General features: G+C 39.7%; 2 protein-coding genes across 3 annotated transcripts in view; one reads left to right on the top strand and one right to left on the bottom strand.

Moving 5' to 3' along the window:
* TIMP3 (TIMP metallopeptidase inhibitor 3) overlaps window positions 1–12,299 on the bottom strand; it is a 38,806-nt gene extending 26,507 nt beyond the window's left edge. The window contains exon 1 of the mRNA XM_072400158.1: window positions 12,077–12,299. Within this exon, the coding sequence (XP_072256259.1) occupies window positions 12,077–12,203 (127 nt within the window). The 5' untranslated portion in view covers window positions 12,204–12,299. The remainder of the gene's footprint in view (window positions 1–12,076) is intronic.
* SYN3 (synapsin III) overlaps window positions 1–26,734 on the top strand; it is a 188,161-nt gene that overhangs the window by 106,066 nt on the left and 55,361 nt on the right. The gene's annotated exons all lie outside the window — the stretch shown is intronic.

Genomic DNA, 26,734 nt, shown 5'->3' with positions numbered 1-26,734 from the left:
ACTGGACAAATGAAGGGATTCATCACTCCCAAGTCTGCCTTATTGTTAGATGTATTCATCTGTCGGGAAACAGAATGCTGAACAATATGCAATTGTCCTCACCTTGTCATTATTTGTCACTGAAGTGTCTTCGGCAGATTCAGCGTAAACAGGGTGCAGCTGCCTCTTCTATTCACGAGAATTTCATGGCTAATCATGGGATTGCTTTGTCGGAAGGATAAAATATTGTCCTATATTAGAAAGGGTTCATTATCTCCTGGCTCTGTTCCTGCTTAGGGTGTTCCTCTACAATAGGCTCCTTCTACATTTCCTATCGCATTATTATTATATAGACACTGAAATCCAGCAGAGATGGTGGGATCTCCATGTAATGACCACAGCATGTAAGCAGACACAGGAATTCAAGTGCAGGGATCTCACCGACAAACATAAGGGGCGTTTTAAATCTCTAGCACCAAACAAAAATATAAATATCCAATAAGAAAAGCCTCAGATATAGTTCTCAAAGGCATCAGGTATTGAACTAATTAGCTTCTTTGTAAATCCAGAAAGGGAGGAAAAAGCCATGGAGACCAGAAGACTTTCTCCCCAATTAGTTTGTTCAGACATAAAGCAGAATGAAAGGATTTGCTCATCTTGGCTTCACATGGGGTATAAATGCTCATATTGCTCAGGAATTAGGTTACATAGGGTGTGCAGTCACTTGGAATCAGATATGTAATGTAAAAAACATTGGATATGTCTGATAAAATTCTCTGAACCAGCCCTGTGAGGTCATAATGCTTTCCAAGAAATCCTAATTGCAGCTCTTTGAGATCAGATGAAACTGCAATGGCTTGCAATAAATCTTTCACGTGTGTTGCAATTCTTGTTAATACCTGACTACTATCACAGATTGCTGGACAAAACCATGATGGAGTCACCCACCCTTTAGACCTGTAACTGCCTTTCATTCCTCCAGAAAGACTTTCCACTAGACTTAGGAATCTGTCTGTGGAAATATGTGCTCATTAGCCAGCATTGGTGAGGTCAGGTACTTAAGGTAAAGGTAGGGATGAGGCCAGGGCTTATTCTGGTCATTCAGGATTCTCCATAACGACAGGTCAAACCAAACCATGTCTTTACAGAGCTAACTTTGTGCACAGGGAACATGGTCATATTAGAATAGAAAATGGCCTTCAGCAAACTGTTGAAACAAGAATGGATATATTACAATATAGGACTAAACAACCAACAAAGCAAACAAAAAACAAATAGCTTCAAAAATTCAGTAGCTTCAAGTCGAAAAGTAAATGTAACCCCAAAAACCCTAAATCACAGAAGCAAAATAAACGTCTTTCAGCCAGGGTTACATCTACTTGCCTTGGTCAGCAATTTGGCCCTGTCTTCTAAATCAATAGTGGGGAGCTGGAGACCTGCCAGGACAAGACACATAGATGAAACAGACATGAAATTAACTATGGAATGGCAAATTGGCATTTTCTGGAAACTGTTCATCATGTTTCTAAGTGGAGTTTTTAGTGCCTCCTTGATTAGTTTGTCGCTGGAAGGTTGTAAATGCATTCCTGGCAGTTCTAGCTAGAAGTTCCCCCATCTAGGAAGGCACGTGAGTGTGAAGAGTGATATATATGTGTCATTTTCCGTGTGTCTCTGAAGCATGGGCCCTGAGCCATTAGTGTGTCCTAGGGCTAGAGGATTGAATGATTTTCATTTCTTTACAAGGAAGAGTATGTAGTAAATGCTTTCCTAACCTTTTTGTCAATCCTTAAAATAATGTTCAAGTTTAGGGAACCCCTGCTAAAAATGAATATATCTAAAGCCATGGTGGAACCACACTGGTGGTTAGTAAGAAAACTGCTCCCTGTAGAAAGAATGCCCATTGCAATGGTGGTCAGGGAGACAAATGGTCATGGTATAGACAGCTAATATGATCATTGATGTCAGTGGGTGTCATTATTGGCAGAACTATGCAGACACCATTAAGCAGGAGATCAATCCATAATGACGAATTACTAAGGGAGCCCCCAGCAACCTCTGGAGGAACCCTAGGATGGTTGGCACTTTGGCTTTACAGCAACCAGAACCAAATCCTATCAGAGCAATTATGTACAAGGAGTTTGTGAGTGTTTTCTCTGATTCTCTGGTACATCCTAACATCCTGAAATCAAATGACTGGGTAAATCAGCCTCCATTGCATTCTTGTGTGTGTGTTATTGTGGAAGCATATTAGACTGTAAGCTCACGTGCTAAGGAGGGGGGTCTAAAGGGAATGCTTCAGTGTTGGCCGTGTAGACCAATCATCGTATACAGTACACTGCGGACTGTCTGTTCTTTTTTACTAAGAGTTTGTAAGAGTTTTTTTTAAGAGTTTGTCCCACACATTCACATTTAGAAAAGACTAAAGAACTTTTAGATGTATTGTCTGCTGTGCTGGAAGTTCTTTTATGATGCTTGTTGGGATGGCAACAGCTGAAACAAAACAGGGGTTTTTGTTCTGTGGGTCTGTGCGTTAACAGGTTTTGTTACAGAACCTGCGGGAACTGCAGAAAAAAAACAAAAAACCTGTAGCTGGTGCCAGGCTTTGCCATCCCAGCCTGGCAAGATCCTTACATAAACAGAGCAGAAGAAGGCAAGGAGACTCTCCACGTTGCAAGTTCCCACCAATAAAATGATGTGCAGTGATTCTCTCTCAGTCTGAGCTCTGTATTGATTTGTTCTCGTATTTCTACCTGGAGTTCACCTCTGAAGGTTAGAAAAATAAAAATTGATCCAGATGCTAAAAATTCTTGAGACTTTCTGTGCACTGAACTAAAGTCCTAAAGGCTTGATCACACAAACTTTTTTTTTTGTAGCAGCTGACTCCCTAAAAAGAACCACAGAGCCTTTTCATTATATTGGAAACAAATAAAAAGCAGTTTAAGAGTGGTCAGTTCTTAGCCTTAATCAGCCTTCCTAGCTATCTCCTGTAAACTACAGAACACTTTCCTTTATGTTAAAGTGATAACAAGAGGGGGTTCCTGTAACATCTTATTCTAAAGTGACAACTTTGATCCCTTATTAAATACCGAATGAAACAGCATGGTCACCTAGGACAGGAAGTGTGAAGAAAGCCTGAAAAAAGTGAATGCAGCTAGCACATCTAGGAAGCAGTAATCTGCAATATATAACAAAAAGGCAAATTCCTTTTAAATCATCGCATTCTTTCCAGAAATAGTAAACGACAGACTCCTTGACGCGTGACTGAAGTGAGGTCTCGAGACATTCTTGAATCCTCTCCTTGCTGACGCCGAACCTATAGCAATATATATACTTTTATTGGCATGGTTAATTGTTTGCTGTCTGCTGATTGCCTCTTCAAGCAGCTGGAGGTCCTCATTGATATAAAAATGTTTTCGGTATTTTTTGTAGAGCAGATATTTCACTGTAATGACTACACATTCCTGACAAATGCATTTCCATGATAATGAAATGTTTCACTTTATAGATGAGATAAGCTCTTTAATAGTATTGCTCACATTTAACTGCTCACTGTAAACTGTAATTACTGTCACCCCCTGGGGTTAGTACGGTGCTAGGTGTATACTCTATATTCTTACTATGTGCTGTATCCGTATTATAATCAGCTGTCACACCAGCAATGTAAATGAAAAATCCAACAGGCGCCCCTAAGCTTCATTTCCTTTCTTCTAATAGAAATCTTGCCACTTATTTCCAAATTCTTATCCAAGAGACGGGTAGCTGCGGGTCGCAGTGTCCCTTGAGCTGGCCTGATAATTGGTGAGAATTAGACATTCACTCTTTTATATTAGCAGGCAACAGACAGCATATGACATGGTGGGAAATGGAAATACGTAGGCTTAGCGGAAGGCTTACCATATGTTTGTTTTGAGCCTTGGTGTTAATCAAAATTTTAATTATTTTCGTAGAACTTCAGGCAGATATGAAATACAGAATATTGCAGTTCTGTGTTCATTAGTACATCAGCACCAGAACAAGAGGAGATTCTGTTGACGATTTTCAGAAGATGTATTTACAGTCATTTGAGAAGATCAATTTTCTGTTGTGTTTAAATGACTGGAAGTAAAGGAACTGGAAGTACAGAGTAATCTCCCTGGACATTGAAAAGACGTAATAATTCATCTCTGAAAATGATTTGTTAGGAGAAACTTTGTAAATGGTCAAGTCACCCAAAAGTGATGATTTAGTTATAGCTGTGATCGGTTGGGCCTAATAACCAGTTGGCTTTAGTGGCTTCATCCCTTGCACATGGAAATTCTCCCTGTAATGTGTACGGGATGGGAATGGCCTAGTGGACAGAACTTATCCTAGGAGTTCCCATTCATGAAAATGTCATATGGTGCAAACACACAGCGTTTGTTCAAGAAGTTTGCATTGTGCAGCTTCTGCAGGGGACCATAATATGCAGAGCAGTCCATACAGGCCGCACTAAAGGAACTAAAGTCGACAAAAGTCCTCAAGTTCTGTATCATTTATATAGTCTAAATTTATTGGGCTGAGCCACCTCAAGATTTCTCAGTCTCCATGAGGACAATGGAGACACCTCCTGCAGTAGGTTCTGTTCTGGAGTTCAGGTGTTCTAGTTTTTACTGTTATATTCTCAATAATATCAAATAAATTAAAAATCCTGCAGATATGGTGGGAGCTCTCTGTAAAGGCAAACCAGTGCACAGATCTCACTATTGTTTCACCATGTTTCATTGTGAGCAGCAGCAGAACAACCTGATACAGCAGGAAGGAAGGATATATATGTATTATTTACATACCCCACACTGTATGTGTGACTTCTGCACTGTACAAGAAATTGGCCATAGAGGCGCACAGTGTATTACATCTGCAGCTGGGGTGTGCTCCTCTCTGCCAATAAGCTGAAGTCCCCTCTGTCTATCCAACATTCATTCCTGAACTTTCCATTCCATGCACACAGCTCCTTCACTTAGAGGAGTGTGAGGGGCGTGCGCAGGGAGAGCTCAGCTTCTTAAAGCAGAAACCATAGGAAAATATAGACTACCTAGGATGCAATCACAGCATTGGAGTCATTTTTTTCCTGTATGATGTTTGTATAATAATATCAAATTTTGTTTGTATAATATAAAAATCAATACATTCCTCCATATTCTACCAACATGGCACAATTAGCAACAATGTTTCAAAATCTTGTGCAGCAAAGTGCAGGAAGCTAGATTTTCATTGGAATTATTTGAAGCACATACCAATGAGAGATTTATTGCTTTGACCTAAAGCTGGACTCCAAGCAGAAATAAAAACGTGACCTACTGCAGTTAAATATCTTAATATCATCTTTCTGTAATCCCTGTACAGCGGCACTCAGAGAGATAGGGGCATCACTAGCAGCCAATCAGACTCCGCTACATGCACATGTGCTGACAAGTAGACAACTCAGCAATAAATGATCCATGTGCCGCTCTTGTCCAATTAGCAGCCTGGGGTGTGTTCTTGACCAAGCTGAGCTGCTGCTTCACCAGCCAGGGTCATGGATGTTGTTTCATTACTTGTAAACCAAGCTGTCCAGCAAAAGTGACAAGTACAATTTTTGAACTAACTATAAAACACTTACAGGGGTGCATACAACAGCCATCTTGTATATTTGTAGTTTAGACTTTCTTTGTCAACAAAATTTAGGTTGGGGTTAGACTTTAACTGTTGTTTGTTGCCTCTTTAAAGCACATATACACAGGGTGACAACAATGCAGTGATTTCTCTGCAGATCTAACAATGGTGTCACCATCTGCAGAAAATTAAGAACCGAATCGAAACAACCGGTACTACTATTTATTTATTTAGTGGGCAATAAAAAAGAAATGCTGTGTAGTAACTATGGACAGACTGCATCATATATGTCATTTTTTCCTCTGAGCATGGGTCTGCTTTAATAACAAGAAAACAGTTATAATGTAATGCGCACTCAGTGTTTATTTTGGAATTCCCGTTACCTACTCTCCATTTGCTCAACGTGAGTTTAGAGTAAAGCTTGAACATTACTCACACGGGCGCAGCATGTTAATTGTCATGTACGGTGCCAAGATCCTTGCCATCTATTTATTCGTCAGGCACGGTGATGGGTAACAGTGCTCGGTTTATATACAGAGACACTAACATTACAGCTTGTCTGGAAATTCTCACAGTCGTGGCGGGGTCGGTGGTAAATTCACCTTTTGTACCTGCCAAGGCTAAATTGTATTTATCCCTCCGGCCAAACCCACATTTTGTAACCCGTCAGTGCCCTGTGGGTGTGATTTAATGGCCCCGGGCATTGTAAAACATTCCAGATTATACATTCGAAGGGCGCAGACACAGCAATGGGTGTGGATGAACTTTTTACAAGTCTGAGGAGGTTTCAGCAACACTTAGTTGACTTTTAGCCCTTTAAAGGTATATTTAAGTTAAACACAAACTTTTTTTAAAGTCACTTAGGGGACACACCCTGCCTGCTCAGAGCATTTGATATTATCTTGGCAGCTGGGTGACCTGCTAAAGGAATCCATATAGTTGCTGATATGTCTGGTATCAGGCACGGGGTTATTGCTGTCTGTGTGCCCACAGGGGAAATTTACCTTCTTTGTTTGTTCTAGCAGCCTTTGTTAATTCTGGAATTCATTACTCCATAGTTGTCACCAGATCAGGTGAGACTCTGTCCTCTCATTGAGTCCATTGCAGCCCTAGCAACATGTATTGTAGCTAAAGAGGGAGGTTGCATTGAGACACCACAGCTTTCATGGAGCAGTATTCTTGGAACCTATTTATAATTTTGCAACCTGGTAACGCACAATAAAAGGACAATGTACATTAACACAGAGCTAAGAATGGAGGCATTCACACCTAGCCAGCACAAACTTGCACTTAAAGTAATGGCGGGGGTCCTTTTTCGTGCTGAGGTCCACTGACAGCACATTTGGTTTGAACAGGCTGCCTAAAGTAATATGGTTTAATACACCATAATGATTTTGTTGGAGCTTACTGTATTTTGGAGTTCATGGGCCTAATACAAAGTAACCCAAAATCCACAATATAACCTAATAACTAAAGACAACATTTGCATGAGCAATACATGGGTTCTCTCAAAAGTGATCCTTAACCCCAATTTTTAAGGCAAAACTACGGATACATTGATAAACATAATGTTATTGTGCTGATATCAATAGCACAGCTACAAAACCTAAAAATATTGCAACTGTCAGCTGCGGGTGGCCTTGAAGTGCCACCATGAATGAGCACCTGTCACCATATCCATCTGTTCACAATGTAAAACTCAGCTGTCAGCAAAGTATTTTTAATAAACCTACAGAAGCTGTTAATCTCCACTTCCACATGACCACCCAGAACGCCTAAGATTATTATTCCAATATGTGATTTTTATCATGGAACTCTGCAGGACATTATATAGTTTAGCGTCCCTTTTACTAACTGCATCAACAAATTATTGACAATATTCACAAAATACTTGAGCTTCATTAGTCTGCTGCAAACAGAAGGACACATTTCCCTAGTCTCTTCCCCAGGGATTAGTTTGTCACACTGTAACTTTGTAGCAAACAACAAGGTAATAGGCTGCAGCAAGTGCTAATCGTTGTCAGACACATGTGAAGGCCAAGGACTTGACAGCCAACAGTTCTTGAGCCTACATCTCAATCCAGGAAATATATGGCGACCCTTAGTGATGCCTGAACACGGTTAGCTCTGCCCTTCTGGAGGGAAAATCAGATGAAGGCATTATTGGGAAGGTTGGTACTGTGATTTCTGTATTACCTGGAAGTATTACTCTGTATCTGATGCTAGGTGAGCTTAGATTTTGGAATGCAGTTGTTGACATAGAAATCATGGTGTCATGTTGGCATAAGTGGGGTGGATGCAGGGAAGTATACATACAGGGTGGGGGTCAGAAATGATATATGCACCTATTCTTGACAACCACTGTCTTGTGTTCTAATACAATTCCTAGAGCTTCCCCATGTGTTTGCCATGACCATGACTACGTCTGCTATGTGCTCACACACAATTAAAAAAAAAAAAAAAAAAAAGAGTTTGGCTCCTGGCTTTTATATAGATTTCCCACCATGGATTTGTCATATGTTCTCCTTATTCAGCTGTGCATTAATTTCCTTGTATCTGTAAGGTATTGAGGTTGTAAGGACCCAGGGATGCCATGGGGGAAGTAAGTGATAGAATACACAGGAGGAGAGTTGGATAAACTGTTCTCTGACCTCCCAAGGGATGCTTTCAACTACTTTAAGTAGCCTTTTCTGGGTTGCCTTTTGTCTGGAGAACTTTGTCCTTGGGATAACCAGGATTTCACTGTAGAGCATAATTACAGAGCTTCTCAGCCAAGGCAAAGGACGTGGGAAGTGCACCTTACCATTACACAGGTCAATATGTAGGCAGAGGTGTCTGGGGATCTCAGATCACTGGAGCCAATCATTAAGTGTCAGCCTTGCATTAATTCAGTGGCGGAAAAATTTGAAAAATTATGCTACCCACACACCTAGATTATTTGTTTCTAAGGATTCAGTCGCATCTTGGATGTCTTTTCCCATTGCAGTCCATTGATCATTGATTGAGTCCTTCACAACATGTGTAAGAGGTATGTAAAACAAAAGCATCAACTATGTACCTTATTATTATTAATATATTTATAGCACAAGACTAAAGCTAGCCATCCACTATGCAATTTTTCAAGCTATTTAAAGAAAATCCAATCAAACTAAAACCTTTTTTTTTATTGATCAATATTTGGGCAGAATGTCAATCCAAAATTACTTGTGCAAGGTGTTTTTTTTTGGTTGGTTGGTTACCATTGTATTGTAAATTAAAACCATTTTCCAATTATGTCCAAACATCCATAACAAAGATATGATATTGGTGAAATTGTAATATAGATCAAATATATAACAAGTGAATGGTATGTCAAAATACTTCTAGCTGATTGCAAAGCATTTAGTGGTAGGTTGATTGTTATATTGATGCAACACAACATTAATAGGAGTTTACATATTTAATTTAAAAACACAGTTATTTAAATGTAAACATTCTGTAATGAGATGCCAAAAATTAAAAAAAATACGAGCTAGAAAATATGTTAATCTAAATCCCTGAAAAAAGCTAAATACACAGATGAAATATACATAGGGCTTTGTATTTCTGCCACTTTTGTGATTCATACATCTCATTCATATAACAGGGTGACATCATCAGGAATACAGTGATGTCAGCTCCCTGCACACAACTGATTGGACCGTGAAGGATTAGCAAGGCATCTGATAAGTCATCATCTCTGCTCAAAATGTTCTGCTATTACTATAAATGAACTTTGTAATTCTGTATCTAGTACAAGGACGTCTGTTTGGCAGTTTAACAAACATGAATTCAGTCTCTTTATATCTAAGTGGGTTGTGTGAGCAGCCTTGCAGAGCATCAATGGTTGCATTGTTATGCTGACCAATTACAGGGAAAAGACTAAATCTGGCCATGGGCCTCAGAAACAGTGACCAGTCAGAGGTCGGTGGGGTTGTTCTCCCACCATTATAAATACACCAATGGTGGGAAATATGATTGATTGTGATTGATCAAGTAAGCTTTAGAACAAAATAAATCAGTATGTGAAATGTTCTCTTCAATCTGGAACCCTGCAAAGATTCCTAATTTCATGTACGGTGTGGGCTCAACGCAGCTGGGAAAATGTCCATTAGGGTACCCACAGACGTCTCTGTACAACTCACTCAGGCTCCAACCCTAAACATCACTTAGAATCTTATAGAGCGGCATTCTGCAATGTTAGATGGCTGATTGCCATGTCAATCATGTCAATTCTTCTTCAATACACTAAAGGTAGGTCATAGGATGCACAGATTTTCAATAGATTTTACAATACATTTAATAAAAACATCAAGTATAACAAATATATATTGAAAACTAGCTCATTTCGAACAATATATTGATTCCACATTAATTGGGAATGCCCATTCCATGCCACAAACACGGCCTTAACAGGCAATAGGAGCACTCCCTGCCGTTTACTATAACAACATCTCACTCAGTTCTGCCTGTTGTTATAGTAAACAGCGAGAAGTACCTCCATTGCCTGCTGGTTGTTCGGGAGCTATCACCACTGATTTACTTTAGCCTGTTGGAGAGGCAGGGCTGAGGGGAGTTGGGTTGGAAAATATTTAAACACAATTAGGAAGCTCTGGTGATAAATAAATATGTTTAGGATTTACTGCCCTAAATAAGAGGTCATCTCATCTTCCTTAAGGGGATTCGTATAAAACTCAGTTCACAGGATAGAGTTCAGATCATTGTGAGTGCACCCGTTGCTTCAATACATTCATTCTGTCACACTGGAGTAACCTTCACTCCTTAAAACTTCAGCTAAGACTTTCCACAATCTGCAAAGCTACTATAAAATCTTTGTATTTGTCTTTTTTACCCCTGTCTTATGCTCCTGGAGAACAAATTAATAAATTGCCATAACAGAACACCAACTGCAGAAACTTCTTGCTAAAGAATGATACTGCACCAGCACCCTCTTTTCCAATACAACACACATACACTACCAACCTTCTTCCACCATGTTCACATACCTGCACCCTACCTTACAGCAAAGCCTATACACCAGCACACTTCTTTCTATTGGTCATACACCAGCACCCCTCGTTTTGGTAATGCTCATACACCAGCACCCCTCCTTTTGGTAATGCTCATACACCAGCACCCCTCCTTCCAGCAGTGCTCATACACCAGCACCATTCTTTCCAATAATGGTCACACACTACTGGAAGGAGTTTCAGCAATGTACATACACTAGCATCTATCTTTTCAATGATGGTCACACTGCAGCACCCCTCCCTCCAGTAACGCTCACACTCCTGCACCCCTTTTTCCAGCAATGCTAATACACCAGCACCATTCTTTCTAGTAATGCTCATACACCAGAACCCCTCCTGGAAATCATAAAGCAATGGCCATGCACCAGCACCCCCATTTTTGCAATTGTAATACACAAGTACCCCTCCTTATCACAACTGTGATGTGGTAAAGGGGGAGTGTTGGTACAACAGCAACTCTCCTTATAACAATAAAGATAAATCAGCACCCCCTCCTTTCTGTAAGGTTGATAGACAGCAATTGTGATACACCAGTGCCCCTTCTTACCACAACCACAATACACCTGCATCCCTCCTTAACATTCCAATATCTCATTTTTCACTATGGTCAATGTGCGCCTTTCACCAGTAGCCTGTAAATTGCACCACTTACTCTCAGACCCATGAATGAACTTTACAAGCATATTTAGTCTTTTTCACTTAAGCATTACAAAAAAATAAAGCCAACGTGCAATGTGCATAAACATACAACAACCATCATAAGATGAACTCTAATTGCCTGTTTCGATTTCCTACGCTTTGCATATTACTCTTTTCTTTATTGGATCCACTGGCCGTCAGCTGACCCCTAACTTCCAAAGAAGAGTTCATGTTGATGTGACATTTGTCCATTTGTCCCTGAAATTTCATTCTGGTCTTGGACATAAGCCAACTTCACTATAACATCTGTTTCAGGAATAGAGATGAGCAAAGTGATTTAAGTGAAATTGAGCTTGCAGCGCTATATCGGAGAATGTAGCATCCAATTGACTTTAACACATTTGGGCTTAATATAGAAAACTCAGTTTCTTTGCACTCAGGACAAAATGAATTGGAGTCAAGTTGAGGCAAATTATTTTGAAATTTTACATAAGGTGAAATTGGTAACTTTGTGGCAAACACAGTTCCTCAGAAAACACTTTGCTCACCTTTAGTCATTACATATTACATCTTTACTATCATTAGTACCTTTTTAGAGTTGCCTAGTAGTAGATTTAAACATTTTTGTAAAAAAAAGCATTTTATAATCCAGGTTAGAATGCTGCGATGGGATTACAGTTCGCCACAGTCTTCAGACGTTAAAAAGCGAGCATAGAAGCCAAAGCAGCGGAGTTTCCCTGGAAATAAAATTTTTCATATTGGCAATTATCTGAAAAAACATCACGGCAAGTGGTACTTACCAATGTCGGAGTTGCAGAAGGCATCCTGAGGGTGGCTCGGGGCGCATGTGCAGCTCTCTGCTGAGTCGAAGAAGTCGCCAATAACCAACACAAGTGTTAGCAGAGCGATGTTAGCCAGGATGGACATGGTGCTGCGTGCACAATTTTTCTATTTCAGATGCAAGGCTGAGCTCAGCTGCTGTAGGGTCTCCTGTACTCACTGCTAAACCTAGTACCACTGAGTTACCAGTGTGCACAGTGCAGGTTTATAACAGCCCCTTTTTTCTGTGTTACCGCCTCTCAGTCCAGCCCTGGGGGATGAATCCAATGAGCTCATCCTGGAGGGGGTGTGCCTGAGCTGGCTGCATGTTTCCATGTAGGGGAGAGAGAGAATGTGCTTTGGAAAGGGAACTCTTTTGCTGTATGATTAAAAAAACAGGCTCACAAGTTCAAAACAACAGCTCCTTCTGCCAGGGGATTGGAGCCGAGCCTCTATGAGACCCAGTGCTGTCAGGATGGCAGCCGAAGCTCTATGATCTCGCCAATTTAATGCCACTGAATTGTTTTGGTCACCTTTGTGATTAGAATCTGATGAAAAGGGACATGCATGGCGCAACCTGGTTGTGGCGCTAAATTTGACAATGGCAAAAGCAAGTTTGGTATTTAAAATTTTTTCTATTTTCAACCAAGCCACTAAAATCTCATATATGCAAAAAAGTTGTAATGTGATTTTCAGTCTTGTTAAATATGCAGCTTTCAACAAAATGAATGATGATTCTGCCATGAATGTTCTATGATATTAATATTATACGGTGCCCATCATATTACGCAGCGCTGCACAATGTCCATAGTCATGACATTTATTGTCCCTCAGAGGGGCTCACAATCTAATGTCTCTACCATAGTTATATGTCATTTTCATAAGTCTAAGGACAATTTTTTTTTTGGGGGGGCGAATTATCTGCATATTTTTTGGAATATGGGAGGAAACCCACACAGACACGTGGAGAACCTGCAGACTCCATGCAGATAGTGTGCTGGCCAAGATTGGAACCTAGGACCCAGTGCTGCAAAGGCCAGAGTGCTAACCACTGAGCCACTGTATCTAAGGCACTTCCTATTATAGGGTGACAACTGTCTCCAATTTGTGCATGTATTGACATTTGGTGGTATCTGTGTCAATGAACATTGTTCTGACATGTCCCATTGTTGTAGAAAGCTTGTGTGGGACAAGGATGTGCATCTGACACTGGAGCAAGTGCATGTAGACAGGGAACAAAAAATTCATAGAGAATTTTAGCAAACTGAATGCTGTCTAATAAGGTTTTAGATCTAGAAGAAAATTGAAATACCAAATACTGGGACTTTTAACGCATTAGACAGGTAACTATGCAAATATCTCTGTTAAGACCAACATTTATTATATATAAATCATAAGATTGTTATAAAAAGTACAGTAATGATTGACTTAAACAAAGTAGTCTCAATCACTTAATTATTCTTGTTCTACTCTTTTCATATAATTAATCGTAAAACCACAAAGGAACCACTACGACTTGCATATTAACTCCTACAACTTACAACTGACAACTGATAAGTTCTATCATAGGTTTTTAATCTATTGTAACATGGAAAAGTTATTGGAAGAGTAATTCAGTGGTGCCAGGTCACACGACTAATGTCCTGCCTATGGTGGTAAGGAATTGTAGATATAGAAAACATCCTGATGTTTGCACCATTTTGAGTGGTGGCACTCCTTTGTTTGCACATCAGAATCTTCTAGCAGAAGTATTTACCTATGCCAAAAATGCATGTAAAACGTTTGCAACTCACTGTTATCATTACGTTGTTCTCAACTAGTTTCTTTGAAGTACAGAACACCTCCCAGTAGTTCATTGAAGACAATGTGTATTACTGGCAAGATTACCAGGTTAAAATAAAAGCAATCAAGCCTGATAAAAAGAAAACTAATGCAGCCACCATATGAGCTGGAACATATTGCATTTGGATTAGATATACTTTAATACTAACCAGTAGTACACTTTACTGTAGTTTGACCCGGTACACCATAGAACCAGCAACAGAGATTGTTTTTTCTTTAGGCAAAAGTATGGCAATGGCACAGAATGCAAAACACCGGTAAATGTGGGTTGAATATTTGGTGCTGCACATCTATATCCAGCCCAATGAGTATTCTGCTATTAATTTTTATTCTGCTAATAATATTATGTAAAGAAAATTCATATTTCACAAGCCTTAGGAAAAAAACTGTTATTTAAGGGGAGGGGCATGTTTTCTCCTTGGTGCCATAGCCCCAAAGGCCCAGGAATTATATTTCTAAGTAAAAAAGTAGCTGAATGTTCCCTCTGTGCAGCACCACTGAGTTAAACAGCTTTATGGGGAAACCACACTGTATGCCAGAGACGCATTGGGAATCACGTATTGCAAAGCCCTGTAGGATACATTCCATAAAGAATTACATTCTTGTTCCCGAGGAGAAACTTCCATCCCATTTATGCCACTTTTCTCATTTCCCTGCATATTTGCTCTTATTAAAGGAGAACCCCAGGAGCTACGTGAAATGCAGGCATGATCATTTTATGTAAATCTTTGTTGCTTAATAATATTATTATTATTATTATTATTAATTATCAGGATTTATATAGTGCCAACATATTAGCCATTAGCTGTACATTAAATAGAGTTTGAAATTGCTCTGAAATTTAAAAGGGCATTTTTGGAGATGGCAAGCATTGCAAATTTGACCATACTGAGGAATTTTTAAGTTAAGCATAGCAAGCGTTCAGTAGGTTCATACCAATACTGGGTCTGATTCAACTTTAATCATACTAAGAGTCCTATAGGAGAAGGAATTACCATGAGCAAAGCACACTAGTCTATAGGCATGCAGCGTAAAATGTTGTCATCAACTCAGGATTGCAAAAATGTGCTGTGAAAACATTCACCTGTGTTCATGTGTCACTTCCCCACTTGTTGGATGGGGCATCACTCTCACACTGACAAACTGACCAAGCTATATAATTATAGATATAGATATAAGTTGCCGACAAGAGGGGGATCCCTTGCTAATGCTGCTATGGAGGGTGCCCTGCTGTGACCTCCATAGCAATTCTACCAATGGTCAAGTTATTTATAATGCCTAGATTGTCAAGGATCCAGAAGTGGATGTGTAGGAGGCTGAATTTTTGTTTTCGATATCTCATGATAAAAAAAATCAGGGCCTGAAAAACTTAGTAACCTAGGTGGGGGGGCCCAGGGTAACATAAGTTCTGCAGAATTGAACTTTTGATTCAGTGCACAAGACAAGGTAATTTTACTCTTCTCTTTTAAATACTGGACAAACAGTTATTGTCAAATCAGACTTGGAACCTACATGAGCAAAGCACACATTGATTTTAAAGAAACATTTTATTTATTCAGGGATTGTCCGTTAGACCTAAATGCTGTACTGTAAGAACAAGTCACATACCCCCACCACCAACACCGACACACGGTATTATGCACTGGTGGCCACAAAAGCAGAAATATCAGGGAAGGACTGGAGAGGGTAACATAAAGTGTTTTGGGGGACGGTTTCATAGTTTTGTCACCTAGCAAATCATTGATTTTAATTTTGACTTTCTGTGAAAACCGTCCACATTTCTGCTTCTTTGTCCATGTATTTGTACAATGCCCTGTATGTGTAAACTTGACTTAAAATGTATGTAAATGTATTTTTAGTTACATAGTAAGTCAGGTTGAAAAAAGACATAAGTCCATCAAGTTCTTTTATTAGTTTCAGATAGAGTAAGTAAGAGTTAAACACTTCGTAAAGTTTTTATTTCGGTTTGTTTCCCCCCTTGTCATTGTCTTGTTGACCATTGTTCCTGAAACAGAAAGTGATAGGACATACAAATATTTAGAGTTGTTATCTGAGCAGAAGGTGAGAAGAAATTCTCCAACAGGGACACCTGGTCTGGTGATAACTCTCTATGATGGGAATCCCATTCACTTCATAGAGATTTCCTTTTTTTGCCTTTTGGCTTTACATAAAGTCCTCTTTGCATTCACCAGTATTTTGTTACTCCTACAAATAAAATGGTGATTTCTGACAACTGATTAGGACATCAAAATGTGTTTAAAAAATATTTAAAAATGAACTAAACTTTATTTCCTTTGAAACCTTTGAACAATATAGAGTAGACTTCCAGAAATGCAAATGATATATAAACACATGTATGAGGCATGCACACATGCAGCCAGGGTTTGTGTCACAGGGGGAGTGGATGGCGTCTTTCTGCACAAGAACCGAGGTGAAATAATGGTGAGCGAGGAAGTCACACTCAGGGCGGGTGCTCGGCACACAGTGTTCAGTCCAGAGGGGAAATAGTTTTGGCAGGAGCTGAGTTACTGGCTCCTTGCCTCTTTCTGCTAATAAACACTCAGCCCAGGCAGAGAAAGGTCCATTCCTTGGGATTAAAGGTGCGCGTGAGCCTCGGCTTTGGCATGAGTTCTCTGAGAGCCAGGATGGAGAACCATGGCCTTCAAAGCTTTATCCTGTGCACAGAAGCTTGTGCTCCAAAGCCTGGCTCACGTTAGTGACATCTCACTAAAATCACTTTGCTGGTATTGGTTATGTCCATGCCAAGTTGTGATTCAAGAAAACCAGTGCTTTGTCTAGGAGGGTAAAGCAACGGGTTCAATTATAAGCCGCCTTCTGCAGCAGCTTATATTTATCATTCCTTTGCTCCCACTGCTGTGTTCACCCCAAAGATTGAGAAGAATAAACTCTGAAAGACATCTAGAATGGACTGAGGACTTTCTCTTGATTATTCTTTATGATAGCCAATCATGAAGCATGAGCACAATCACATACAAAGGAGAGGAGAAAATTACTTATTACACAAGCGGTCCAAGAAGTGCCAGATTTCTTTCTCCTTGATAGACAAACAGAACACTCATCAGAACTGGGGCCAAATAAGTGGACCTGTGTTTTTGTCTTTGTCATAAAGGAAATCCCAAAACAGTGGCCAGGAGGTAGCACTCCTGACTTTGCAGTGCTGGGTCCCAAGTTCAAATCTCAGCCAGGACACTATCTGCATGAAGTTTGCAGGTTGTCTGCATGGGTTTCCTCCCACATCCCAAAAACATGCAGTTTGATTACATGGCTTCCCCTCAAATTGACCTTAGACTGTATAACTGACATATGACTATGGTAGGGACGTTAGATTGTGAGCTCCTGTTAGTGACATGACTATGGACTTTGTACAGTGCTGTGTAATATGATGGTGCTATATAAATACTGTCTGTTCTGTTATCCTAATTATATTACTCATAAGTATATGATTCATGGTCTTTTTGATTATTTCCCCCCATGCTAGCAAATTGTTTGCTAGATGGTTGTTAATAGTATAAAGAATGCCATATGGAAAGTACAAAATATTTTATGGTTCAAATACCATTTTATTAATGTCACCAACTGTTAAAAAAATCACAATGAGTGAGATGTACCAGAACATTTATGGCCTAGCAGAGGTGAACAGTATGGGGTGTTTGAATATCTGGAAAACAATGCTAATGTAAGATTTTATCTGTCATTGTATTATTTTAGCCTGTGAACAACGCTGTTTTATTGTACATTTTATTTCCTGCAGATAGCAGGTAGGGGCAAAGGTTTGCACTATACCCTGGTTTATTCCATGGGCATGAATATTGCCCATGGACACCCACCAGACCCATAAATACCTATGCCTGCTATATATACTACAGTATATATATATATATATATATATATATATATTCATTTCCTATAGGTGTTGCAATGCCGTACAGATATCTGTGTATACAAAGCAGTGGCATGACGATTACAGCGATCAGTTCTGTACTGGTGATGTGCTGTAAATCCCATGTGACATGTATTAAACCGTTATCTAGATTGTTGATAAATTGGAATGTAACAAACATATATCTGTTCTTCTTCAGAGGCCCTTTACCATTGCAATGAACACTATCTCCAAGGTGCAGAAGAACTGCAGGCAGCTACACAGTACACTTGTAAAACTTCCCCATACAATCCAGGAAGACACACAAAATCGCCACAATCAATACATCGAAGCAAAGTGTACATTATTGCTGAACTATATTTTCATTTTTGTATGGAAAACATAGATTTGTAGGTTTAGCCATTTGTGGATGCAATCCACAGTGCCAAAACTCTGTCCCGGTTTTCTTATTTTACCCCCTGTGGTTACCCTGTTACCCAGGCTTTCAATGGAGACAAGTGGCCACATTAAAGGCATTGTCCACTCTTGTCAGCATCATAAAACTTAAACTAAACTTGACATGGTGACATTTTTGGAGTTCTTTTAAACAAAAAAGGCTACAGGAGAAGTATCAATTGATACAAAAAGATCCAAAGCAATTGTTTACACATTGCTTTAATGTCATTCAGTATTCAGAAAAGCTTTACATTTACTTTAGGTGGAATTTTAAAGTACACTGTGATTGAAGCAGATCCTGCACATGGAATGAGCTGTAATTGCTGGTTACATGCAATGTGTTGCAGTTCTGTCTTTCTGCCACTAGAGGGAGAAGCATGCTGTACAATATACCTGTTATATCAGAACTGCTACATTGCAGAATGGAAGCATGGTAAAGCTAAGGGAACTTTTCTAATGTTTTTGTTAAGGAAACTGTAGAGTGATTTCAGAGAGGACACATTGCCGTTATTGTAGCATTACCCGTTAGTACTTAAAATATAACATTCAAAATTTGATTTTGTAGTTTGACAATGGAATTACTAAACATCTAGGTAGAATCCCCTTCTTGTGACTATCCATGAATCAGGCAGTACAGCCAGCACTAAAAGCACATTCTTGCATAAGCAAACGGTTGGGCAGGTTATTTGTATTTTATTTCTCAGCTTATCCCCAAAATCGTACCTCAGTTACAGTTATCAAGTATTTTTTCTATTTGCACATTCTTATCCAAAGTGTGATAGAGTTTGGCCCCAGTCATCGGGTTCCAAATGTCAGGAGGCAGGGGGGTGCATCATATGTTGATACATGGAGGTTGCAGGATGTTCAGCCGACGACTTGAGAAAGTTAAGGGAAATGTCCTGTTAGCTGTCCCAGAAACAGGTTCCTATTAGAAGCTCTCATCTCACCCAATTTACCCTAATTTCCTGCATGGGTGACAGTAGTCACCAGGACAATGAGGAGAATGAATCTTACCAATGTTTATCTGTTGAAAAACTCTAGAAATATAGAAAAAAGTTAATCTGCCAGAAATCCAATTTCACCATCACTGCCTCTGCTGCACTGAAATAGCAATCAGTGTTGTCCTCCCTGCCCAGGTCTCCCCTGCTGGGCTACAGAATACCCTCCTCTCATAATATAAGGGGTATCTTTTCTTGGTAATTTAGCATTCAGTATTAGGATGCAGTTTAAGTATTGGATAAAGCTTTAGAGTTAATATTAGGGATAAGTCACAAGTCAGGGGCTGACACACCTAAACAATTCATTTCTTACTTATTTTTGGCCTAAGGTTTAAAGCAACTTGAACCAGTAAGAAGTAGCCAGAAAAATAGCAGGTAATGATGATTGTATTTTCTCTTTTTTGTGAAGTGTTATGTTTGTGGCGCTACATATCAGTGTAACCAAGTCATCTGCTCAGCGTCACTTCATATTGTGCTGGTGGGCCCCCTGGGTACAGGGGGGTTAGGAGGGCAATCCCATTAAAGTGGATGATTAAAATAATGATTTCCCTGGTACTACTCATTAATTAGCATTGTTTGTTGCTCGGGGCGCTGCGTTCCTTTGGGTCTTAATGCATCGCAGGCTCCCCCCTAGGTTCTTTGCATTTACTAATGTCTGCCTCTGGTTTCCTTGAAACAACACTATTATGTTAACTCGGAAATGATTCCCTTCTGTCGCTCGCCAATAAACAAGTCCACTGCAGGCAATCATTCTTTTTGTGTAAGTGTACAGGTACAAGAGGTTATCATGATAAAAAGCCTTATGGCAGAAATTGTACAGTCATTGCACAGTCATTACATTCCACAAGCATCCGTTACACAGTATATAATTGTTCTGGGTGTTACAGAAGGAACTTTTAAACTACTGAAAATGTGTGCTGAAGAGGCTATAACTATTGATTAAAGTATATATAAGAGCCAAATCTTTATTTTTGTCATTTGGATACTGAGGGGTTTTACAGTCATTTGTCATTACTGTTTGATTAGGGAAACTTCCTTTTATTTTTTAGTCCTGTAGACTCAGCAGGAAGTGAGAAGATCCAATGCCAGGGAAATCCCCTCTGAGCTGCCGCAGGAACAAGTATCCTCAGTGGAAGATTTCCCCTCTATTTTCTGTTGTGGTGGTAGCTCACAATTTGAACTCTTCCTAATAGGGATGGTAATAAAAACCGAACAATTAGGAGGGAGCACTAATTTTCTAAAGAAAATGTGGGTGTTTCACATACCAAGGTAAATAATAACCTTGAAATAAAGCCCGCAGGCTATATACAGCCTGTTGAGCTTTTAATCCGACCCGTCAAATATTGGTACAAAATTGTCTACTGGCAAAAAAGGGAGACCAACAACACTGTTCCCACTGAAATTGAATGTAGGTTTTCTTTTACGTTTAGGTAATGTATTTTATACATCATTTTTATCAGTTCATACAAACACTGATACTGGTCCACTTGTCTGTCAAATTTTAAAACTCATTGTGGCCCCTGAGCCTAGTCTAGATGGTCCTAAATATTGGTAGATTGGATAGGCTTGTAAAGTCCAGATTTAAAGTCTTTACTTCCCAGAAGTAAACAAGATTTTGAGTTTTTAGGGTGTCAAAATCCCCCTTCATCAAAGCTACAAACACAGTACAGCTTCAGAAGGACCATAAGATGGTCATCTTCACTAAGACATTATATTCAACATATTAGCAAGAAGAAGAATATCTCTATGTGACTAAAATGAAAAACAGATGCAGGAATGTATTACAATTTATTGTTATTGTCTGATTAATCTGATTAATTAACAAATAAATAAGTGAAGATGGTAATTCTGGGCTTGATCTTCGATTGCCTATCCTGTCTACAAGCAATTAAAACCTGGCAAGTGGTTCCAACTTCTCACTACCCTATGCAAACCTAAACCTTTGGAATTTTTTATAATTTACCTCCAGGCTTTGGTTCCACCCTCCTATTTGCCCCTTGCCCACATTGGTGTGCACCTACCTAAGTATTAACTTGTTACCACAGTGGGCAGGTACTAAATCCCACAGATAGTATCATACCAAGACTTCGCTCTCTGTAGTTTAGGGGTAAAGGTCTTGGGGCAGAGCCATGACACCATGGACTTGGAAATGGGCTGGACGACACTGAGCTTTCAACCCAGAAGTGAACTGGCTTTAGATTGGTGACCTGGACAATGCTTGAGTTGAAATTCCATAGTTACATAGACACAAGTTCAACCACTACAGTGTTCTCCCCAGCCCCTTTTAGCCGGGCTCACCACCCGGCACATTTCAGTAACCACGCAGCTGTTTTTGGGTGGTTACAGAACAGTGGGGTCATAATAAAGGGGCTGCCATCTGCATAAAATTTCTTCCCATCCAGCTTAAAAAATTTCTGGCTTGAGCACTGCACTAGGAAAATGAAAATATCCCAGGTAAAAACCCCATACACATAGTTGATCCGGTGGAAAGCCCTGGTTTAATTTGCTCCAACAAGGGAAAAAATACCTTCCTGATTCCATGAAGCAATGAGATGTTCCCTGGACCAACAGTCTTTTATCTTTACTTTAAAGTTTTAATACCTGGGTATGTTCTGTGCTTCTAGAAGATCTTCCAGCTTTTTCTTAAAGCAATCTATAGATGTGCTAAATCTATAACAATGTGCTAAAACTACTTCCGCATACCAGTCAGAGATGCTACTAAATGTTGTCCCTGAGTCTGTTGGGCCTGCTATCTTCACATCCAAGATGGCAATACCCAGTAGTAATCTCAGATCCTTTAGATGTCTTCACATAGAAGGCTTTTAAGTATGCCTAAAATGAGGTACATATACATATATCCCTATGGAAAGATTATTCTCCATAAATGGTCTGCTTGCAGGGTCTCTTTAAATCCACCCATGTTTTAATTTCACATAAAGTTATATTACTTGCCAACAATGATATCTGTAAAATTGCCGAGAACATTGATGGTCATAAATTAGCTCTTACCAGGACATTTTGACCAGTGGAGTGAAAACATAAATAGGTTCCGGGAATCTCCGTCCGTTTCCGCTCCTGGAACTATTTTTAGATCTTCTCCAACTGACCTCTCTCCTCTTTTGTTCAGTGGCCCCTTACCCCATTTCCTCACTCGCAATTAGGAAACGTCAGCTGTCCTCGCTCAGCTCAGTGTGGGATCCCGCTTTTACTGGCTCCCCAGCGAGAGATGGAATTACAGTTTTCTTTTTAATAAATTATAATAGGAAAAAAATAACAACTGTTTGCCCTGAAGGGCCCAAGAGAAATTATTGGGAAAGAGAGTGACAGAATGGGGAAGAATAGAACGTATGACTAATCGGGGTAAAAGAACTCTTGTGCATTAAAAGCTGATACAGTGTTGGTGCAGTAATCATTGCCTGGAGAATATAAACCCCAAATCCAATTATAGTGTAACATCTCAGGCCAACACAAAACCGGAAACAGTTTTGGATCTTCCAAGAATAGAAAAAATGAATTTCTTTTTCTCTGGAAAGTGATCTTAATGTTTACAAATAGAACTTCGACCCTTTTTTATTAGGCCAGAGACGTAGCTGGGCTTACCCCAGCCAAATGAGCAAAAATATTTTTAGTTGGACCTTTCAGTACCGTTTCAACTCGGCAGTAGCATATCCTTCTACACATAAAATCTCATTATTATATAATTAATAATAATATTAGCCACCTTCCCCTTGACCTGCTCCACCACTTGCTGGGATTGCCCCTTATGGACCTCCCCAAGTCTGCCCGTCAGCTCATTACACATATTCTAGTGGCTCCTCGTACTCTAATCTCCACCAAATGGAAATCCAGACTGCCCCCCTCTATGGAGGATTTGTATGCTCGTATTCAAGACATACGCCTGATGGAGTACCAGTAGAAAACTGGTTGCCTATGGGTACAGAACTTTTTTGACCCATGACTACAAGTATTATGCATCTAGAAAAGTAGCAACTCCTGGTTTGTATACTCATTCCTGCTAACACTTAATAAAAAAAAAAACAGATAGCTAAAGTGACTCCTGCTTTCTTTTAGCAAGTAATGGAATGGATGTTTGTTATTGAACACCCCTAACTCCAGTGATCTAAAGCTTGATTCCTTAGGAAAGGAGCCGCATCATTAATAGACAAATCTGTTCCCTACAAGCATGTGAGAAAGCAGTGGTCTCTCTGCATAGGTTAACATGCCCCCTATTGAGTCAAAGATAGAGCTCCCCAATGATTAAACAGCATGCAATATAGATTTGATTTAGCAGGGGGCATTCAGACGTCTTCAGAGAGATGACTGCTTCCACAATAAAAAGGGTCCTTCTCTGTAGCATGCTGGAAGCAGACAGGCTTTTCTACTAAAGAGAGCAGACAGTAAGACTGCTCACCTTACCATAGCACATCTTTGGCTGCAGGTTCTATTGGGCTTTAAGCAATCATCTGGTTGGAAACTTTTTATGCCCCCCTATTGTCCTCCTTTTTCGTATTCTGCAAACACCAGTGACACATGAGTGGGCATCACAAAAAGTGGGGGGCTGTGTGTTCCTCAGTAGATTGGGATTTTCAGCTCATCTCCCAGAAGGGTCTGATGGCCGCCGAGTGTTTGAACTTTTGTCACCATCTGTTGTTTTGGATTTCTAAAACTTTAATCTTTTTCCTGTGAGTAAAAATGTTGGAATTTCTGACAATATGATATTGGTGTCATGCCAAAGGCCAGCAATTCATGCGAGGCTAATTACACTAGCAGCTCCCGCAGGATTGCTGCATCAAGCAGAGATGAGTAATGGCCATGGAATGTGGACAGGAAAGGCTTGGAGACCTGTCCAGCTACCCCTGGCACCTACAACAGAAGATTCTGGAAGGATTTGGAATCTCATCCACCTGTGCCGGTAATTTCCACAGGCCAATCTGCTTTAAAGAAGAACTCCAGTCTAAATGGTAAATTGAATTGAAGTTTATTTAAACCTTAATATTGAATTTGCTCTTTTTGGTTTTCAAAATATTCTACAAAAAGTATTCTAGATCATTATGTCTAACCCATCCTGCCGTGAATAGAAATGTTCTGTGCAGTCTGCCTTTGTCGACTTTAATCATAGTTCACAGCAATCCCTGTAGCCTACAAGACACATACCGCTTATGTTATGGAGACGAGGAAAGGAAGGAGTATTGAAGTCTTGTGCTGGGGTGACAATTCAGCTCCTCCTTCTGTACTGTGTGAACATTGTCACTCCAGGATAGGAATTTTTATTGATATTACCGGGTGAAAATAATAGAATAAAGCCTGAAATGAGACAATAAAAGCAGCAACTTCATCTAAGAACAAGTGAGCTGCAATAAATTGCTTTTTGTTGTTGGTTTTACATACCAATTTATGTGCTACGACAGATGTTTTAAAATCTCTGAGTGTTTTGTTTTTTTTACTTTCTTGACCACAGTGTTATACCGCAAGCTTAGCCGCTCCCATTCAAGCACGGTTTGCATGCAGTGGATTGCAGTGCAGTTGCTGGAAGAAACAGGTTACTTTGGTTGCTTTTCCTCCACTGGATGAAGAACTGCATTTCATTTGCACTAAACCTCACTCAACTACATGGCAATGCAGTCATCAAACCCTGCAGGGTTTGATCAAAACCTGACAGCATAGTAGTTGAAGAGAGGCGGCTAGGGGCGGCTGTGGTTTCCAAATACAAATCTGGCCTTAGGGCTGCTGCTGTGTGCCTAGGAGGGGCAAACGACACCATAGGTAACTAGATTTGCATGCTTCAAACAACAACTGTGCAGTCCCAAGTGACTAATCACTTTTGGGAAGCACACCACAATCTGCAGCAACTGCTTGCAGCCATGTGCAAAAAAATGATTCACTTGAATGGGAGAGGTTAGGACTTTCAGAAGAACGCTGTGGCTCACACTAAGTTGTCCCCATCCATGTGTCAGAATGACAAGCAGCATCTCAAAGAAGCCAAGCAGGGAATCTCATTGTGAAATATGACATCCCCACTATCTCTGTTACACATCTGCTAAGAGCTTCAGAGCTATAAAACTATGTCCATTGGATAATAAACGAGTAAGCTTTAGGAAACATATGCCACTTAAAAAATAGATGGGTCCTACAGCTCAAAATACATCTAAAAGTATTTCAGAAATAATGAGGAATCTGATATTTTGTATCATCTACCTAGCAAGGAATGTGCAAAGCATTTTTCAAAAGTCTTTTTTTGCAACAAATCTTGTTTATTCTAAAAAAAATTGTTGGTATTATTTTATGATGTAATTTTAGATACAAAGTTTCTCAACAATACATAATAAAGATCTTATATAAATAAACCATTAAACTTAGTTAGCATTATTGGAATTTAACAGTTCTTTGATTTGTTGGCTGCATTAGTTTTCTTTAGGTTTGGTTTCTTTTCATTAATTGTCACCTGATGATCCATTTGGTAACATACTTACTGTCCTAGGGTGATAACATTCACTGTACTATTATGATAGAGGGGCAGCATTGTCATCCTAGTTTTCTCTTTTGGAATACAAAATCTCTGCTTATCTTCTCTGGAGAAACATGTAGAGCCGAGTAAAATAAATCTAATGCAGCCACCACATCTAGAGATGACTAATTTGCATTATTTTTGATTATGGGATTTAAGTATGAAGGCCAAAGAGTTAGCATATTCAGAAGTCAGAGTGGCAGCCTCCATAGTTCTCTCAAAGACAGGTTAACTTTTATCAATAAAACTTACCATAGCAATGTTTTTTTATTTATCGATAAACATTACCAAATTCACAAAGCATTCTGGAAATTATAAACTTGTTATTTCTGGAGGGAAATGAGAATTTAAATATTTAATATTCACATTACACACATTCTCCCTGAGCCCTTCACAAATAAACAGCAGCGTGAGTCAGTGCACTTCACTATGTGAGGTCTTCTAATAGAGTTGGCATGTGACAGCAAGTCTCTGATGTGAGATTATTACCATCTACATGTTATGTAAGAGGTTTCTATGTCATTATGAAAAAAGAGGAAACAAAAACTCAGAACTGTGCGAAAGAGGCCAATTAAATCTGGTCATTGTTACTTTCTAGTGTAGCTTTTTAATAAATAACTTTTTTCTGACTCCATTTCTCTGCCGTATCACTTTCTCCTTTTATTTTATCTTATTTTTCCTCTTTTTGTCTTAATCTTCTCTTCTTTCCCCTCTCCTCTTCTCTACCATACTCTTTCCTTTTCTCTCCTTCCTTCTTTCAACCATTTCTCTCTCCCACTCTCTCTCGCTCGCTCTCTCTCTCCCCCCCTCTCTCTCTCTCCCTCCCCTCTCTCTGTCTCTCTCCCTCTCCCCCTCTCTTTCTCTCTCTCCCCTCTCTCTCTCCCCCCCTCTCTCTCAGCCGCGCCGCCGCGGCCCCCGCGCGCCCCGTGTCGGCTCCGTTAATGATCCTTCCGCAGGT

This window comes from Pyxicephalus adspersus, chromosome 2 (genome assembly GCF_032062135.1).
Source record: "Pyxicephalus adspersus chromosome 2, UCB_Pads_2.0, whole genome shotgun sequence".
In the NCBI taxonomy this organism is placed as follows: Eukaryota; Metazoa; Chordata; class Amphibia; order Anura; family Pyxicephalidae; genus Pyxicephalus; species Pyxicephalus adspersus.
Note: the sequence above shows the minus strand (reverse complement) of the source record. Positions and strands in the feature narration are given on the sequence as shown.